A 20,844-nucleotide genomic window follows, 5' to 3' on the forward strand; every position below is an offset into this window, starting at 1 on the left:
TTCTCGGCTATTCCATTTAATTATTCATTTACTATGTTTTCTTGTTTGTCATACGCCATTTTTAAATTATCGGAGCGATTTCTTGAAGCGGTCTGAAAATGTTAAAACGAAAGTCTTGTAAAATTAGATTGAATTATGTTGCACAAATAAGCTACTCTGTTTAACCCTTTACAAATCTTGAGTTCTGCCCTTGAATGGAAATATATGATCTTTTTTAGATGGTGGATGTTCCATCAGAAATAATGAAGTTTTTTTCTTTTAGAGCAAACCGACGCCTTAAAGCGTTCCACTTTGAAACCCATTGTGAAACACAATGCAAAGGAGGTGCTTATGATCACTCCCTATTTCCTAGCACAGTTCCGTATAAAGTCTGTTACTTGAATAACGAGATTTCATGTAGTTTACAAACTTGACTTATTCTTTGAAGGTTAAAAAAAAGAAAACAAGTAAACAATTGGCTTCTATAATTCCTATTATTTTGGTAAGACAGGAAAATTTTTTCGAGTCGGTGCTGTCTCACGATCTACACTTTGGGTAACGATGCTTTACCCAATAAAGTCTTATTATCCAAATTTGCGTGTTATGTTGCCAACTCTCTCAAGCCCTAGTTGCTTCGACTAGGGTCAACCTTGCTCATATAGCTAATACTACAGTGAAACCTCGATGCATTGAGTCTCAGAGGGGAAAAGAAAAATTGGTTGTCTTGAGGATTTCGATATATTGAGGTTCGATATATCAAGGTGATTTTTTACAAATTCCAATATATAGAGGCTCACAACAGCATCAATAAATCATGAGAAAATCTTGGGAGACTTAAAAAAAACAAGCACATAACAAGCAATAAATATTTATTTTTAAATTGAAGCAATCATTAAAATCATTCCAAAACTCTTAAACACATAAAATCACTTCAATGACTTTTAATAAAACATAAAAACTCTTTGTATGAACATAAAAATTACTTAGAATAGATTGTGTCATTGGTTTTGTAAGTCAGATAAGAACCAAAAATTTTTGTATAAAATAATGTAGAAAATATTAGCGCAAGATTTAAGAATAATACAATAAACTAAAATTTACTTTTCAAAAATTCTAAAATGGCCGTTCCTGTACCATCGTTACAGGAACCTGTGTCATCATCCTGATGACATCAAAATGTCATCGCCCAATACAGAGATCAATCAAATTACTGGGTCACTCATAAAGGTCTTCTTTGACGGAATTTTCAATATAAAGAGGTTTTTATTCAAAGCTTGATATATAGAGGTGATATAACAGGTTTAAATGCCACCAAATTTTGTTATATCGAGGTTTCTACTTCAATTATTTCGATATGTAGAGGTAAAATTAACATTCTAGTAAGGGGAAAATTCTAGGGAAATTGAAAAACTTCGATATGTCAAGGAATTTGGTGTGTTGATGTTCGTTCTATTGAGTTCCCTCCGTACCATTTTAAATTAGAAAATATATCCTCAGTAAGGGGGTAGGGCTACCACTGCCCTGCACACTTTTGCAAACCTCTGCAAATATATTCCACCAAATGAGAGGTTAATGGTTAGACGCTCTAACCTCAATGTCGGTCTGGAGGACCTCTCTTGGAAAGCATGGAAACATGAGCTTCAAATGTACTCTTTATTGATTTAATCCCTGTCTCACAAAAATATCGAGTGATCTTCCTCCTAATAGTAGATATGCAGCAATTCAAAATTCTGTTTAACTTATAGTATTGCTGCACAGACGATCTTTAGTGATGGTGTGCCGCCAAGTTGCACCATGGCCTCTGAAAATTAAAAATCATATCAATAGTTATCAATATTTCTAAGTCCATTGGCCCCTCTTGAAATTTTTGCTCGGTGGTCTTTTGTTCTTATTTGGGCATTATTATCGCTTTGTTGCAAATGAGGCATAAATGGGAAGTTTATAATGGCGTTATCTCCATTTTTTTTTTAATTTAAAAGCGTACTAAAATTTTCTATTTCATTTTGAATGTGGTCATGAATTTCTACTATCTTTGCTTTGATATAGTGACCCATGAAATAAATATCCCTGGTATCAAATATGCGAAAACATTTTTATGTCACAATTCTTTTTCTGGGGGGAGGGAATGTTTTTTTTTATTCTTATATTCACAGAGCCAAATATTTAAAGGTATCTGATATGCCACTAATCACTTTCCTCGTTCCGAAACTTCGAGGTTTTAAGTGTCTGTTGAACCTTCTTTTGAAGGAGTTAACAGGGGGATTTGCAGAAATAATATCCCCAGGAACTTCGTTCCAGATAGAAGTGCAACATCGGATGGAGCTGTTCCTCAAGTACTCGGTTCTGGCATATCTTCCTTTATATAATTGGACCGAAGGCTGTGTGCCTTCGTGTCTGCCTTGACGACTGAACAAAGGGGGGAATCAATGCGAGAGAGCTCGTCTTAGGGAGGCGAATTCTTGTACTTGCAGAAATTGCCATCGACGCAACATCAAACCTTACATTTAGAGACTGAAGCGAGTCAGGCGTAGAGGTGCAGCCCGCCCTATTTGCCCTATCCTGGATCTTCTGGAGTGGTGCTAACAGTGTTTTTCGAGCACCAGCATATAGCGGGCATCCAGTTTTTTGCAGCGAAGAGCAACTCCCAGCTTTCTTGTGCAAGAGGCTCTCGCCCAATCAGGGTGGTTATTCCAACAAAGATTGGTAGAAAAATGAATCTCCAGTTGACGATGCTCATTGACTCTCTTTATAGTGTCATTTTTGAAAATGAAACTGGCACCTTTCACTTGCACTCACCCCATTGCACTTCCTGGCTGAAGGGCCACAAAACAGAGATCAGCACCACTGCTTTGGACCTTAAGGGTCTAGTGCAGTCATACTTACTTTACTTACCTTTCAAGTGGCACCTTTGATCGGGAAATAAAAAGCTCCTTTGTTGTCGATGCATTGAAGCTGATCATCCATGCATCAGCGACTTTTTGATCTTAAAAAGATCCAACTGTAGGGAAAGGGAGGCTTGTGTTGGGTCTTTGTGTTTTGGGACGGCTGAGTGTGTTGTGGTATCGTCGGCAAAGTGATGCAGAAGGCTTGCAAGGTTGTTTCCTATGTCGTATATAATTGACAAAGGAATGATATAGCATTCCGATATTTTATATTTTTTTTATGATTTTATTATTTATTTTTTTGTATTGTTTGCCAATTTTTTAGTTGTGGTGCTTTTGTTATGATTTTCTTGTTTATTAATTTTTTCATGGATTTTGAAATTCGAAATCGGCCCTTAAGGGCTTATCATAGTAATTTCTCGAAATATCTATCTATCTAGCCCTCTCAATTTCCAATCGAATGAGCCCTTTTTGAAGTTTTTACAACAACACTTTTTATATAAACCTTATATGCCCCAGGGCATAACTTACAACCCTTGCCCTGAGGGTTGGGGGGGGGGGGGGTGTCATCCTCAAAGACATAATTTCCAGAACTTTTAAATATGTTGAAAAAAATGGCTATCTTAAAATTATGATTGAATCTGTTTGGAGAAATGGTGGGCATGAGAGGGGGAGGTTAGTTGCCCTCCAATCACTTTCTACTATTAAAAAGGGCACTAGTCCTTTCAATTTCCAATCGAACGAGCCCTTTTTGAAGTATTTACGACAACGCTTTATATACAAAACTTTATATGCCCCTAGGGCATAAATTACAACCCTTGCCCTAAGGGCTTTTGGGGGCTGTCATCCTCAAAGACCTAATTTCTAGAACTTTCAACTACGTTGAACAAAATATGTATCTCAAAATTTTGATTGGATGTATTTTGGGAAATGGTGGGCGTGAGGCGAAATGTGTTTTGGGAAATGGTGGGCGTGGAATGGGTGTTAGTTGCCTTCCAGTCACTTTCGACTATTAAAAAGGCACTAGCCCTTTGAATTTCCAATTGAATGAGCCCTTTTTGAAGTTTTTTATGACGACGCTTTCTATAAAAACCTTATATGCCCCAGGGCATAACTTACAACCCTTGCCCTTAGGACTGTCAGGGGAGTGTCATCCTCAAAGACTTAATTTCTAGATCTTTCAACTACGTTGAACAAAATGGCTATCTCAAAATTTTGATTGGATGTGTTTGGGGAAATGGTGGGCGTGGAAGGGGTGTTAGTTGCCTTTCAAGCACTTTCGGCTATTAAAAAGAGTACAAGCCCTTCCAATTTCCAATCGATTATGCCCTTTTCGATTTTTCTACGACATTATTCCTTCAATACAAAGTGCCCTGGTAAAAAAAAAAAAAAAAAAAAATTGCGCCAACATCGTTCTTTACTTAGGAACGCTATTGCGCTGGCTATGATAAGCCGTTCCAATAAGCCCGTATGAGCAATCTGTATGCCCATAGGATGTTTTGATCTATTTAAATACTCTCCTCAAAATTCCCTGAAAGAGTCACCTTAATCCCATTCGTATTTTGGGAAAGTAGAAGTCAAAAATGCATACCTTTTCTCAATAACACATACTATATGTAAACAATTAACAAATTGCCTAACTTATAACCTTAGCCCTGAGGCCTCAGGTAAGAGGTTGACATCCCCAAACGCATAATTACTAAAACTTTCAACAATGCTGAAAAAAATAGATGTCTCAAAACTTGGGTTGGATATTTGTTTTGGGAAATGATTGGCGTAGGGGTGGGGGGGCTGATTACTCTCAGGTCACTTTGACTCTTAAAAAGGACACTATAACTTCAAATTTCAAATCAAATGAGCCCCATCCAAAGTTTATACGACAACCCATTCCATTAAAACCTTATGTGACCCCAGGATATAACTTACAGCCCTTGCTCCAGGGCTCTAGGGGTTGTGTCAACCATGGATGTATTTTTATATATTTTTGGACTAGGGCCCGACCGATATATCGGACGACGATATTATCGGGCCGACATGCGGGTCGGTGTCATTATCGGTTATCGGGAAAGAAATATTGGTTGTCGACCGATATATTTTTTTATGCGTAATCTGTCCAGAAGATGGCACCAGATTTCCTCAGGCAATTTTGCGTGTTCAGTCTTTGGAAGGGGGGGGGGGCACTAGCTAAGTCTGACCATGGTGAAGAGAACAGTAGAGATGAGTTAAAGTATACTTGTTGTCAATATCTGTCAATACTCACCTTTTGAAGCTGTGTTCAAAATGTATGGTGACTTCAAGAAGGTAAATCTTCTACCAAAATAACTAAAAAGAATACAATTAGCCATACAGTTTACTGTTTAACGAATGTTCACTTGCGTGGGTGAAAGATCCAAGATTCAATCGGTTAAAATCACGATATCCAGTCAGGATCACAGCTACGGGAGAAAGGGGTTGTTGGGGAGGGTAAAGGTTCCAAGGTTTCGCCGCCGCGTGCCAACACCTTGGAAAATTTACCTATATACCTTGGAAATTTAGCTTATGTTTCCGCATTTGTCGGCATACTGGACGATTTTGTCGACACATTTTTTAAATTCCTTATCCAAACTCAAGACCCTAGTTGCATTCCTATATCCAGTGTGCCTAACATGGATTCCTTAGTAAGAGACCATATCATATGAATGTAAATTGAAGTTATCACATTAATATGTGAATGATTAAAGTTCAAAGTCCCACTATTAAAATTTGGATTTGAATAATCAATTTCAATACATATCTTACACTTCTTTCAGTCAGATTTTCACGTATTTGTGTATTATGTAACTAAACCGGCCTCTTTGATAAAATTTTCCTTATTTGTCACTTCCGCAAACATCCGCCATTTCTTTTGTATGCTCAGCAAGCTGCTGATCAGAAAAAGTAACGAAAAAAAAATTCTTGTAAATGGTCTACTTTTCAGAATCCAAAGTGAATTGTTGAGGCTGTTCTTTGGTGTATAATAGACGAGGGACAAATATGTGAGTATGAATATGAGGAGAGAATGGGGGGTTTAAACTTTATGTAAGGTTTTTTTACGGAGGGAAATTTATCGGCAAATTATATCGGTACCGTATCGGTGCGATACCGATATATCGGTATCGGGCCCCAAAAGTCCATATCGGTCGGGCCCTACTTTGGACTATTTTGAACGAAATGGCTATCTTACAATTTCAATCAGATACCTATGGTGAAAAAAGGGATAGTTGGGAGGTGGGGTTAGTTAACCTTCATCACTTTTGACTCTTAAAAGGGAACTAGAATTTCCAATTTTCCACCAAATGTGCCACCTCTAAAGTTTATACAACCGGTTTGGATCAACCAGAAAAGCTTTGTTATATGATCTTTGGAGCATTTTGAATAAAATGGGTGTCTCAAAATTTCTATTAATGCATTTCGGGAAAACACGACGTGCGGGGGGGGGGTTAGCTGCCCTCTGATTACTTCGACTCTTAAAAATGGCACTAGAACTTCTAATTACCAATCCAATTAGCCCTGCTCTGAAGTATATACGACCATCCTTTCTATGAAAATCTTATATGCCCCCAGGGTATAACTTACAACTCTTGCCCTGGGGGCTGTGGGGGATGTCATCCTCAAAGATACAGCTTCTGGACCCTTCAACTACTTTGAGCAAAGTTGCTATCTAAAAATTTTGATGGAATATGTTGTAGATATATAAACTATTATCGTATATAAATTATTGTTTTTAATTGTTTTAGTTTAGTTTTACTACTGATGACGGTCACCGCATATGTGACCGAAATATTTAGTATTTTCTTGTGAAATTTTATTACTGTTTTTGAAACACTGTCTATTAAAAGGATTCTATCCCTATTTGATTTTTTATTTATCGTCACGGAATATGTTTGGGAAAATGATGGACGTGGATGGGGGCGGTTGCTCTAAAATCAGTTTTGACTTTTAATAAGGGCACTATAACTTCCAATTCAAATTAAATGAGCCCCATCTGAAATTTATATGACCACCCATTTAATAAACACCTTATATGCCCCGGGGCATAACTTACAACCCTTGCCCCAGGGCTCTGGGGGGTTTTGCCAACCCTGAAGGCACTGTTATATGTACTTAAGGCTATTTTGAACAAAATTGGCATCTCACAATTTCAATCAGATGGGTTGGTTGGAAAGAGGGGTAGTATGGGGGGCGGGTAGTTGCACTCCATCACTTTTGACTCTTAAAGGAAACTAAAACTTCCAGCTTTCAACCTAATGAGCATCTTCTAGAGTTTGTACAACCATCCCTTCCATAAAAACCTTAAATGCCCCCGAAGCATAACCTAAAACCCCTGCCCCCAGGCTCTGGGGGTTTGTTTCAACCGCAAAAGCCTTGTTATATGATCTTGGACTATTTTGAATAAAATGGTTGTCTCAAAATTTCTTTTGAATGCATTTGGGAAAATACGACGTGTGGAGGGGGGGTAGCTGCCCTCCGATCACTTTGACTCTTAAAAAGAGACTAGAACTTCTGATTACCAATCAACCACCCATACGACCACCCTTTCTTTAAAAACCTTATATGCCCCATAGGGTATAACTTATAACCCTTGCCCTGAGGGTTGTGGGGGGGGGGGAAGATTCATCCTCAAAGACACGATTTTGGACTTCTCAACTACGCTGAACAAAATGGTTACCTCAAAATTTTGATTGGATGTGTTCGGGTTAATGATGGGCCTAGTAGGGGGGGGGGGGTATTTGCTCTCCAATCCCTTTCGACTATTAAAAAGGGCACTAGTCCTTTCAATTTCTGATTGAATTAGCCCTTTTGAAGCTTCTACGACAACTCCTTTCTATACGAAATGCCCTGGTCTAAAAAAATAAAATAATAATAATAATAAATAATGCATTGTGCATAATGTAAGTAATTTCGACTGTCTTGATAACAGAAAATACCTTAGGTGCATTATGATTTTAAATATAAATGCAAAAATATTTATTTAAAATTATATATATATATAAATAATAACGTAAATAGTTCTAATTATGTTACGCGTATATGTTGGGAACGTGAAAAAGTTGGTGCATGAGGAATGAATTAAAATTTCATATCAACTCAAAAGTGGGCGTGTCCTCTCGAACACGCCCACTATATATATATATATGCATTTTTTTTTTTTTTTTTTTTTTTTTTTTTTTTTTTTTTTGACGAGAGAGATTGATTTTTGATTTTTATTTTAATTGTTATTATTATATGTGTATGTATATGTATATATATTGAGTTATTTAGATGAAATTATTGATATTGGCTGTTGTAGTCGTACGTCCTCAGAGCTTTGTTTCTTCTTGAACGGCTTCTTGTCAAATGATTAAATTGTGTGTGTTTTTTTTTTTTTTTATATATATAATAAAGTTTAATCCAATTCAGTATTAGGGACTCTGAGAAATTTTGTGGTATGAACAAAAACAGAAAAAACTTTATTGCCATGATGCCGGATGAGTAGAAGTTGCTAATAGGTATCATTATTCATTCTTTTTCCCGTCTTCCTCTTCTATTTCTTAAGAATTTTTCTTCTTGTCTGTTTCTTTTTTTATATTTGTTGGCTACTGCTGATTTGCTTGGTATGATTTAGCTAGCAGAACTATATTGTTCACGGCTCAGTTGACCTTATAGAAACGGGAATTTTTTTCAATTTGTTTTGTTTTATTGCATGAATTAATGAAAATAAAGGTATTATATTTATAATTAAGGTATTATATATTATAAAAAGGTATTATATATATATGTAATATATAGTCATTGTTAAAAATGAAAATAATCATTGAATCTAGACCAGATCAACTTGTGGATTAGTTTAAGTGGACCATTCCATTTCCATACCTGACGTCTTTCGTGTTCCTTTCTGGAACAAACTCTCTAACCTGACTGTCAAGTCAAAAACCACCAGCTCGTTCAAAGAGGCTGTTGACAAGGATAAAATAGAAGTGGAAGGGAGAAAAAACTGGGATACTGTGTTAACCTAATGAAGCTACCCCCAACAGTGAAATGCTTACAGGATACCTCCTGACACCCCAGATAGGGTATTACGAGCACAAGTGTGCTCCAGCATTGGAGTCACAAGTGGGGAGTGCACTCACAAGCTGATTTCATAGTTGTTAGGAGTAGAAAAACTTGAAATCGAGCTGGAGATTCTTAATTGATGCAGTTCCGTAGTCACCAGTCTTAGCATGTTTCGTTATTTATTATATTTTTTTATTTATTATATATTTTTTAAGGGAAAATTAACTGGAATTCGCTGCTGGTAGAAGATAATCCGGAAAGTCTCGTTGTTCTCACTTACGTTGCAAATGTTGTATCTAACAGCTACCGTTTTTCTGGACGGTGTAAAGACGTTGCTATAACTGAGGACGATATTATTGGTGTTTGCATTAAAATGATGGGTAAATCTTTTTAGTTCTATAGTGCTGTTTTTTCATAGCGTTAAATGGATTTCTAGAAAAAAAAAAAAAATGCAATATCCGAAGTTTCAAGTCTTTCTAAACTCAGCCTCTCGGATAATGTGTTATGCTTGGAATGACCCTATCCATAATTGCACGCCTCTTCATGAATAGTGTGAGCTGAAAAAAAAACGGGAAGATTATGTACATTGTTGCTTCACCTTCTTGATTCATTGTGATTATAATTTGCTTTTACCTTCGTGCTACATTCTAGTTTGTCATGTTTCGTGTTTTTAAGTTTGGAAAACTCGGCTTCAAGACTATTCTGGATGAAAACTATAAACTTGGGATCTGGAAAATCACCTAGTGTGGAATTTTTAAAGCCAAATTTTATTTTTAGGGACAATTTTAAGCTGGGTGTGAACCCTTTCTTTTTAAAAATTTGAACTTTTCCGTTTTTGTGGCTTGACAATTAACCCTTTTCAAATTTTTATTCGAAAAACATTCAAAATTGTAAAATGTCATATTACTAATCAACAACAAAAAATGATGAAATTGTCACTATTTGGATCTGAGCTCATAGCTTCCAACGTATTTTGTTCGGAAGATTGTCAGAATTTTGCGTTATATCTTCAGTCATTTGATGGGGAAAATATGCAGAATGCAATTTTCTAAAGGTTCTTAAAAATTCGATTCTAAGAATTCGGCTTCTTTGACGCTTTTGGATTTTTAGAAACACGTTCCTCTGATTTTGCGCGTCAATAACGCACGTTTTCATTGCTTGGTTCAAAACTTTGGAAAATGTAAATGCGTTTAGAAATTTGAATTCTTGTTTTCAGCTGGGGAATTTTTTGTATTTGGCGGAAAAATACATTATCAAATTTAAAAAAAAAGAAGGATGAGCAGAGTAATAATTTGAGCCCTCTCTTTATTGAATGCCCCTCTCCATGAATAGTTTGAGCTAAAAAAAAAGTCATAAAAACAGAAAAGAATATATACATTGTTTGTTCATCTTCTTGATGAATTCTGGATATAGATTGATTTTGAAATCGTGTGCCATTTTAATTCGTCATGTTTTGTGTTTTTGAGTTTGAACAACCCAGCTACATGGCCGTTCTGGCTGAAAACTATGGTCCCATTCATACTTAGGATTTCGAAAATCAGCCAGTTTGTAATTTTTGAAGCTGAATATCGTTTATAGGGATGATTTAAAGCTGGGTATGAACTCCTTCATTTTGAAATTTAAACTTTCAAGTTTTGTTAGGGCTGATCAATTAATTTTTTTCACATTTTAATTTTTATTCCGAAAAAATCAATTAATTTTTATTCCGAAAAAATCAATTAATTTTTATTCCGAAAAAATCAATTAATTTTTATTCCAAAAAAATCAATTAATTTTTATTCCGAAAAAATCAATTAATTTTTATTCCCAAAAAATCAATTAATTTTTATTCCGAAAAAATCAATTAATTTTTATTCCGAAAAAATCAGAATTGGAGGATTTTATGCTACTAATCAACGGCAAAAATGATGTAATTCTCATTAGCTGGATTTAGAGCTTTAAACGAACAAATAAACCTTCAAATTGGGATAAGTCCATTTATTAGACTGAAAACAGATGCAAAAGTCTGGATATTTCGACCGCATATGCAACGATTGTCATCAGAAGAAATACTAAAGCATTAAAATTAAAACTAACATATTTATACAGAACAAAATAATAACTTTCTTCATTGACTAGATGTCTCTGAGAGAGTTCATTTACTGGGTTTCTTTTTTTTTAAGAAAGAAAGGGTTTATTCAGCAACAATAAACATAACAAAACCTAAAGGTTGAGTTCATCCAAAGCCTTGAGTTGTAAATTTCTTCTTTGATATTACCTAAATGTAAGTTGAATTTCTAATTAAGGTGGCGAAATCTTTTTTCTCTTCTAATTACAAAAACAAAGTTTTACATTTATTGTTATATACTTTATTGGTCACATCTTCCCATCTATACGATTTATTTTTTACGTATTTTCGACGTAAAAAATTATTAGGTATATTTTTTTCAAGACCACACTGCCTTTTTGTGACAGGGAAAATAAATTCAAACTTTAATACAAAATTAAAGATTAAAAATTGTAAAAAAAATTGATTTAGGGGAGGGGCCTATTGCCCCTCCATTTGCTTACGTCCCTGATTTATACCACAACGGATTCAATCAAAATCGATTTGAAGCACCTTTATGTGGAAGTTTCTGACTTGTGTATTCTATTGTGATGAGGTTCATTTTTTCCGTTTTTCTGTCGAGGGATGGGGTTATTATTTTTTTCGTGGGTTGTGATAGTAACTAAAATTTTATTGTAACTAAGGATTTTTTTTTTTTTATTCTCTGTCTGACGTTTTTTCCACAGAGGCTTATGGTTTTTCTGTACTTTGCTCGATTTCCTTTTTACACTCTCTAGTAAATGGACTTATCCCGATTTGAACGTTTGTGTCATAAAAAGGTTGTGTGGTCTTGCAAAAACAAAAATTTAATTTAAGGTGTTATGCCAAAAATTTGAGCCTTAGCTATTAACGCATCTTGCAGGGAGATTGTCAAAACTTCACGTTATATTTTTCGTCATCTGGTGGGAAAAATGTTCATCCGATGAAAATCCTGAATTTGTTTTAACCAGAAAATGATCAAATAAAATCCAAATGATTAGTTTTTTTGTGTTTCTGAATTTTCCCCTTTTATGAACTTGATAAACTTGTACTTGTAGTCATTGTAGTCATTTCTATATTTCTAAAAAACCCGCCATCTAATTTTAAACATCAAATATTGCCAAAGGTGGCAATAGCCTACAGATCTGAATTAAAAGGTAACACTCACTTTTTACCATTACTGTTTATACAGGCTGATAGAACGCTTTACCCAGGTGTCCTAAAATTGTACTTGCTACTGCTGGTGAAATTTTTTAAATTATACTGCGGGCTGAGTTTGATATTTTTCCAGACTTCCCTGGTCGATTGAGCCATACGAAAATGGCCAACTTTGCTGTATTTATGCCGATAGATATCTGCTCAAAGTTTCTCGCAGAGCTTTGGACCAATGATAACTTAGAGGCGACACATGTTATCATCGAGCTAGCCCAGTTTCAGTTTTTTCGAGCGGTGTGTCCTTTTTTATTTTTCTATTTCTTTTTATATCTCTTTCTTTTATATCTTTCTCTCTCTTTTATCTCTATATTTTCTATCTTTCAAGATTAGGATTAAGATCTATTATTGTTATCGAAAAATAAAATAATCATCAAATCAAATACAAGGCTCAATGATCGTGGATGAAGGAACGAATAAAAAATTGTTTTCTTCATCTTGAGATTGTTTTCTTTCTTTGTTTAGTTGGCTGTATATATAAAAAACAAATAAAAATAAATACATGTATTTTAATATACATATGAAGAATTTAGCTGATAAATTTATGAAAATTTCCGAAGGAAAGGGATTATACTGTGACCAGGTGCAAAAAATAAAAAAGGCAAATATAATTAATACAAAATAAATAAATGAAATGGATAAATAAAATAAAATTAAAAATAGAAAATAACAATCAACCACCCACCAGGGAACTCCTGCTGAAAACCTTGCTAAAAAAAGTATATACAGTACTGATAATCAGCAAAAACAAAACCTTCAACATCACAGATGTCTCCATGCAAGGCTCTATGACAGGGAGTGTGGGAAGAAAGAAAAGAAGAACAAAACAATAGGCGATAAAAGGAGAGAAATAAAAGAAAAACAAAACAATTGGCAATAAAAGGAGAGAAAGAAAAAACACCACCCACAAGTGTCTACCCACTGTAACCAAGCCAGTGCCAATTGCCTTGCAGATTTCTCAAATCAACCCCTAATTCCAACTTGGACAAGAGACATCAACCGCATGTGGACGTAAAAAAGAGATAAAAATGTTTTTAAAATCCTTTTAAAGGCACGAAACGAATTTCACTTTCTGAGTTATTGCCTGGGGTAATAAGGTAATATCACTTTCTGAGGTACTGATGTCAAGTATTCCTGGCAGACTGATAAGCAGTCACGGGGTTAAAACCCTGGGGTTGAAGCACTCACGGAGGTGATCTGATTGATGGACTGAAAGGAATCCGAATATTACTATAGTTACGAAGATACTATGTGAAAGAAAAAACACCACCCACAAGTGTCTACCCACTGTAACCAAGCCAGTGCCAATTGCCTTGCAGATTTCTCAAATCAAATGTTTATTGACAAAAGACAGTCTAGTTTTAAGCGCTAAAGGAAAGCTTTAAGGGCTATAGTGTAACTAAAGAAAAAACAAAAGGCACACATGAAACAATTTTAAGTGAATTCAAATCGAGCAATGGCTTATTAATAGAACTGTTAGTATAAAGGATAAGATTCCCTACTTTGTCATATGCCCTAGAGAGTGGTATCAGAAGAGATGAAAATGTATACAACCATTTACAAGGAAAACAAAGATCATGCGAAACAGCGTCAATACCCTACCTGCCCCACCGCTTGAAATCGGATCTCATGTAGTAGAGAAGGTTGAAGAGTTCAAGTGCCTTGGTAGTGTCAATAAATATGACGGTGGCCTTGAGCGGGAAATTACCACACGGATTGCATGCGAAAGATGTGCCTTCAATAAACTAAGAAATTTATGGAGGAATCCAGCATATTACCTAAAGCTCAAGCTCCGGCTTTTCAATAGTAACGTCCTCTCCGTACTAATGTACGGCTGCAAATCTTGGGCGTTGACTAAGCAGCTGGAAAAGCGAATCCAGGGTTTTGAGAACATCTGTCTTTGGCGTATCCCTGGTATCCAGTGGACTGATAAGCTCACCAACGCCTCTATACGTGAAAAAACAAAACAGCCGCTCGTGATCGAAATAGTCGTGACTAACCGATGGCGATATTGGGGTCACATGGTGCGGATGGGTGAGGGCCGCCTACCCCACTATGTGTGGTGTTGGGTTCCTTCTGGTATCAGAAGACAACACTGCGAAAATGCCTTGAGAAGGATGTTCTGCTTTTGAGATCGTCGCTCAAAGAACTTTGGTCAAAAGCACAACAGATATCATCATGGAGAGGCACCGTTGTCCCCTTATGCGCCAGCCGGCGTGGAAAGACCTAAGTCTAAGTAAGTAATATAGTGGGGCAATAAGTGATGTAAGACTGAATTAAACTATGAGTCAAGAAAAATACACAGGAACTGAACACATTCATCACTAGGTCTACGGAGAAAATCCATTGAAACATGGATTTCTGAAAGTTAGGAGCAAACCTGAAAAATCCGCAAAAAAAAATAAAAAATTTGGCAGCATTATATGCCAGGCACTGAGCATCGAACCACCTAATTACTCTCTCAGATAAAACACTCAACCTAATAAAGATCCCACGCTTTGTTCCGACAGTAGTGTCAAGGGCACTGTTGTCAGCGAAGGGAATCAGAATGTCGTTACCAGTTGATGGAGATGTACATTTGTGGACATGGAAAGATTTGGGGTGACATGGATGACAGCAAGCTATTTGTTCATGGTTCATAACCGAAAAACAATATTATTAACACAAATTAAGAACAGAATTGCTGCTAGAACTGACCCTTGTGGGATCCCAAACTCAACTTGGGACGTATAGCGAAAAAGAGGATGGGATTAGCACAGATAAGCCACCCCAAATTGTCACCATTCGCAGATGTTGCAAAACACTTGAAATGAATAATATACAGTTTACTGCAAATAATACGACAGGATCAATTTTTCCTTTTAAAAATGTCGGCTTTTGTGCTTTAGACGTAAATTTGGTCTCTGATCATACACAATTAAAACGTTTTATAGCCAGTGAGGATAGGGGGCTAGTTAAGGTTAACCCGTATAGTAGAGCCTGACCTGAATATTTTCATTCTGGGTCTAATTTTTAAAAACATGAACTATCTGAAATCAGTCGAAAAGTAACGAAGATAGAAAACTATAAAATTGTGAAACATCCCAATTACTCATTCCCACTTCCCTCTATTGGAGTTTGCCCCTTTTTTTGGGTTGAGAAAAGTTTTGCCAACCACTTTCCGTCCTTTTTTTAAAACTCGTGCAAACACTTTCTCAAGACGAAATTTCAAATAAAATAAAAATTAAGATTTACAACAGTTATATTTTGTAAAGTAGAGTTTAAACAAAGATATGGTGTCGCTACACAAACAGATTTTGAGATGTGCGCTGCTTTGTTATTTTTATATGGTTTGTTTTTTTTTACATTGACTCTCCGCATTTGTTTTTGTTTTTTTCTTTATTTTTTTTGGCATTTCTTTAAATTTTATTTTTGTTCGCACTGAAGAAGAGAGGTGGTTGTGCTCTCGAAATATTCGCTTTCTTTTTTCAGCATTTTCATTTGGCCTCAAAAAATTGTCCGTTTTTTCTTTATTCTGGAAGTCATCGCATTGACTAGGGTCGAAGGTCCGAGCACATATAACCCTGCTTGTTTGTAGCAAGCGGCTTGAGTAGCAACAAAAGCAAAAACGGGTTTTGTGCTCGGTTTTGAGCAATTATGTTGGGTTTGGGAGCCTTCGGAGCATCGATGCTTATTCATATATCCTGTGATCTGACTTAGGATCGTGAAATTTTTCAAAAATCGTTAGATCTCACAAGAGATCAAAATGTAGGGAGAACTGTCTGAGATTTTGTATTGGAATCAACTGACTAAAGCTGAACTAATATAAGGTCAATTGAAGACCAAAAAACGTCCTAACCAGTGTTTTTGGTGGAATTTTTTTTTTTTTGGTTGAAATGAACCATTTCCCTTAAAACATACAAGTAGTCAAATAAGTCATTAATTAAACTACCTAAATCATTAAAAAAAAGTCAAAGTTTCTTGGAACCAGAACTTTTTGAATTTTTTAGGTTTTTCTAAATTAATTGTCGAATTAGTATATTTTTAAACTTCCACTTGGTCTTCCGAAAGAAAAATGTAAAATTCCTTAAAGAATTTTTTTTAAGCTAATCTATAAATTTTTGAATTTTTGACAATTATTTTCATACATTAAGATTTTCAAAATCTAGGATTTTCAGATATTTGATATTTTCTTAGCTATGAATTAATTCATTGGTATTTATAGGTGGATAAAAAGGACTTCATAAATACTTTGATTCTTGCTGGCAATCACTTGAAGCACCCCTCATTCCCCAGTGCAGTATTTCAGTTTATGTTCATGGAGATAAGCAGGAAAATTCGCAGAAATAGTAAGTAAGAACAAACCTTTTTCTTTGAGGTTTTTAATCTTTTGAATGCTAAAATTTAATGTCTTTCCACTGCATGGACTTTGCCAGACAGCTCAATATTAACTTCTACGTATTCGTGTCTTTGAAATCTAAACCTTGTGCTACGATTCATTCAAAAAAACAGTTTTTTTTTCTAATGAGCAATAGAGATCTAATAAGCAATAGAAATCATATTCAATCTAATATCGGATTATTTGCTCACATTGTCTACAATGATTTTTTTTTTTTTGGGGGGGGGAGGGGGGCAACAGCTCAACACTTCACTTTGTGCCGTTTTCCCATGTTTATAATCTTGCTGCTATGCTATGTAATAATATTTATTATATTGTATTTATAATATTATATTATAATAAATATTATATTACATTATATATTATATTATGTTTATTATATTAAATATTATATTATATTATTATATTAATGATTATATGTAACAATATTTGCTATATAAGCAATATAATGATATTGCTGCTATGCTAGCACTCTTCAGTTAAGCAAAAAATTGTTTATTTATATTTAATTACTGTTAGCGATTTTTTTTTAACGAGTTATTGGAATCAAAATGAATTGTCTATAGGCGTGCACTTATATTTTTAACTGTCTTGTGTATTTACAACTCAACACTTATTTTTGTGAAATTTTTGAATGTCTGGAATCTCTTGGGCTATACCAGCACAATTCATTCAAGAAAAGAAGATTTCTTGATGAGTTCAATTTGAATTTATCTCCTCATTGACCACAATAAAAACTAACCGAATTTTTTTTTTTTATTAGTTAACTTGTCGATGTTCCTAGCTCCAGCATAATCCTATCTATGATCTAGTCTAGAAAAAGTTAGCCTTTGGCTTAACTCTTTTTTCCCTCTCCTGCTCTATGTTATGATGTTTTTGGTTTATCTTTTTTCTTCTTTATTTTAGGTCGATTTGAAATCAACGTAATAATAGATTGCCTTCTTTTCAAGCTCAGCTCCCTGTTGGCTTTATTCAATCATTTGTGTTTGTTTATTTTGTGTGCAATACAAATTTTGAAATGAATATATATATATATATATATATATATATATATATATATATATATATATATATATATATATATATATATATATATATATATATATATTATTTATTTATTTATTTGATAATCCGTCACATTTTATTTATGTATTTGAATATACCACAATATACGAAAGAAACCACACTAATATAAATATACCAATATATACCACATATATACTAGTCAAATATATACATATATACTACCTACATATATACCAATATATACTAATAAAATATACCACAATATACGCAAATATACAAAAGAGAACAGAACAAAAAAGCCTTCTAAGCGAACGAGTATAAGCACAAACATTTGCTTTCTATTGTGGTCTTTATCTTACATCTGCAAGATATGACTCCAGTCGTGTGACAGTTTAATCATAATTTACAATACTTATTGAAACGGCAGTACATGGATCAGGTATAATATAACGAATAAACTAAAACAAGTTTCAAGTCCAAGGTGGGAGCCGAAGGAGATAATTTGAAAAACGATAATAGCATCATCTAATTTACATAATATATATGCGCAAGAAAAGTTCTTCCAAACATTGGGATATACTGTATATGCTGCAAAACAATAGGGTTAAACAATCTTACAAGAATTAAATTATTATTAATTGTGAAATTTATTGAAAACCGTCACATCAAACACACAACAAGAGAGAGCATAGAAAAAAAAACCAATACAGACAGAAAAAAAAAAAAAAAAAAAAAAAAAAAAAAAAAACTGAAAAAATGCGAAAGAAAATACATCACTGCTTAAGAATGAGGGACCATTCATTTAAGTTCCCATATATTTTTTTCTCATGTTTCGCCATCCATCTGGCGATGGCAACCTCTGGGTCAGCAACCTTGAATTTCGCAATACCGAGCAAAATTTATATTGAATGGAGCCAGATGAAGCAGATACTTGGCAAAACGAACGAACATGGATCGGATTTTACTCTTGTCAGTTTTAGTTAAGAGTTTCCAAAAGGATGCGGTGTAGAGGATATGGGGAAGGGCAACAACATTATATAGACTTGTTAGAAGATGTCGGTGGAATCGAAGTTTACTAGATACAATGGAAGCATAAGCTGCTGAGATTCTACGTCTGATTTGTTCAAGAATAAGTTTTCGGGTGTGTCGGATAGAAGACGCAATGGGCAGACCTAGATACATAACGTGATCTATAGGCTGAACAGAGCTAGATTCAAGCATGATGGAAGGAACAGAGGAATCTGTTTTCCAGTTAAACAGGACAATATCAGATTTGGAGGAATTGAATTCAAGTCCAATTTTCTAATATTCCGCTTCAAGGGGTCCAAAAATTTCGGTGATACGTTGAAGAGTTCGATTAAGGTTTAGGATGTCGTCAGCTTAGCATATCAAGGAAAGGTTTACAGAGGACAAAATCAGTGAAGTAAGTTTATTCACCAGTAAATACAAATTTGAAATACAATACTCATATTACCCCTCGAAAGGCTCCATGGCCAGGGATAAGAGGGGGATACAACAACAACAGCAACAAGATCAATATAAGCAACAACTGAAAAAAAGAAAAAAAACACAAAAAAAAACTATAGCTGACAAAATAATATATTTACCTAAGAAAAATTATTTTTGGCTTATATAACGATAATATGACTTAATATCTACGTCAATTTAAGAAGTAATAGTTTGTAAATGCACGCTCTGAAAGTTTCAAAACGTTTCCGCATCAATCAAGGCATTTGCAATATATATATATATATATATATATATATATATATATATATATATATATATATATATATATATATATATATATATATATATATATATATATATATATTATATATTATTTATATTAATTTATATATACTTTACTATATATATTTTTAAATTAAATTCAAAAGTCTATTTACAATGGAATTTATGTAATGCCAAAATTTGGCCAACCGTGGAACCATTTGTAATATTGTTCTAAGATTGGCTAGTTCTGAATAGTTTAAATGGAAAATTTTTATTTGTCTTTCCAGTTTCTTCCTTCTATACAAGCAGGGATTTATGAATAAGCGCTTTAGCTGATTTAAATCTCGCCCTAAACATGGAATAATTGTATAATTGGGCTTTGAATAAATCTTGTTTGTGAACGGGCCTTAATTACGTAATTCTGATGGTGTGAAATAAAAAGAACTTATAACTCACTGCTATAAGTTATAAATGACATACCTTTGCCGTAACTTGAGTCGGAGTATTTATTGTATTTGTAATTGGTGCAATTGAATTGTTTGGGAAGTAAAAAAAATTGTTGACAAGCTAATCTCTGCATTAGGTGAATTCGATTGCGAATGGGCCTTAGGTTAAGTAACTCGACTGATGCAAATTAACGTGACAAATCTTATTTTCATATTTTCGAATTAGGGATCTTGAGCTTTATTTTTGCCATGTGAGTCAATTTACCATTGCCACAATATATATATATATATATATATATATATATATATATATATATATATATATATATATATATATATATATATATATATATGTATATATATATATTTATTATATAAACATTTTATTTTATGTAATTGTATTTTATATGCATTTTATGCATACATTTTAATATTTTATTTTTAGTGAGTCCGGCATGGATGAATGATATGAACATCTCAGACGTCAATAGAGCCCTCTATCTTTTCACTCAGATGGGAACCTCAATGACACAAGTGCTATTTCCACAATGATGTGATATACTTACTGTTTTTTGGTTTTTCCTTTTTTACTTTTGCTTTTCATTTTACGTATTTTATGTTGTTGTTATTATTTTGCTCCCTTTGCCTAAAAGTTGCATCTTAATTAGCTGTGCCCTATGGTTTTGTTGCAACTTCAAATTTAAATATTTCTCTCATCAACTACTGAACCTTCGTTACCGCACTGCGTTGTTCAGTTGTACCCACAGACCTTATCTGCCCCCTCCCCAGTATTGTGACATGGTCCATAACCCATTTCACATAGCTCTGGGTCCGTATCGCCCCCTCTGCTTTAAACTTTTTGGTTGTTGTCTTTTGAGTTTTACATTTCTGAAACAATTTGTTAATTATTCGTAATAAAACTTCTTACCAAAAGATACGTTATATATTATCTTGACTTTCCAATATCCTCACTAGAGTACTCATTGCCAAAGCTAGGACTTCTTGAGATGCACCTTTTAAGCTTAGAAGGGTAGAATTATGGGCGTGTCTAGGGACTGTGAAATGATCCAT

General features: G+C 34.3%; 1 protein-coding gene across 1 annotated transcript in view; it reads left to right on the plus strand.

Moving 5' to 3' along the window:
• The window catches only part of LOC148952744 (F-box only protein 47-like), a 46,787-nt gene that overhangs the window by 25,710 nt on the left and 233 nt on the right, over window positions 1-20,844 (plus strand). The window contains exons 6-9 of the mRNA XM_089087767.1: window positions 9,128-9,292; window positions 12,269-12,426; window positions 16,394-16,517; window positions 20,219-20,844. The exon at window positions 20,219-20,844 is cut by the window's right edge and continues 233 nt beyond it. Of these exons, the coding sequence (XP_088943893.1) occupies window positions 9,128-9,292; window positions 12,269-12,426; window positions 16,394-16,517; window positions 20,219-20,325 (554 nt within the window). The 3' untranslated portion in view covers window positions 20,326-20,844. The remainder of the gene's footprint in view (window positions 1-9,127; window positions 9,293-12,268; window positions 12,427-16,393; window positions 16,518-20,218) is intronic.

The sequence above is a fragment of the Artemia sp. Qi Xiang Cuo genome, chromosome 4 (assembly GCF_049724085.1).
Source record: "Artemia sp. Qi Xiang Cuo chromosome 4, ASM4972408v1, whole genome shotgun sequence".
NCBI classification, from domain to species: Eukaryota; Metazoa; Arthropoda; class Branchiopoda; order Anostraca; family Artemiidae; genus Artemia; species Artemia sp. Qi Xiang Cuo.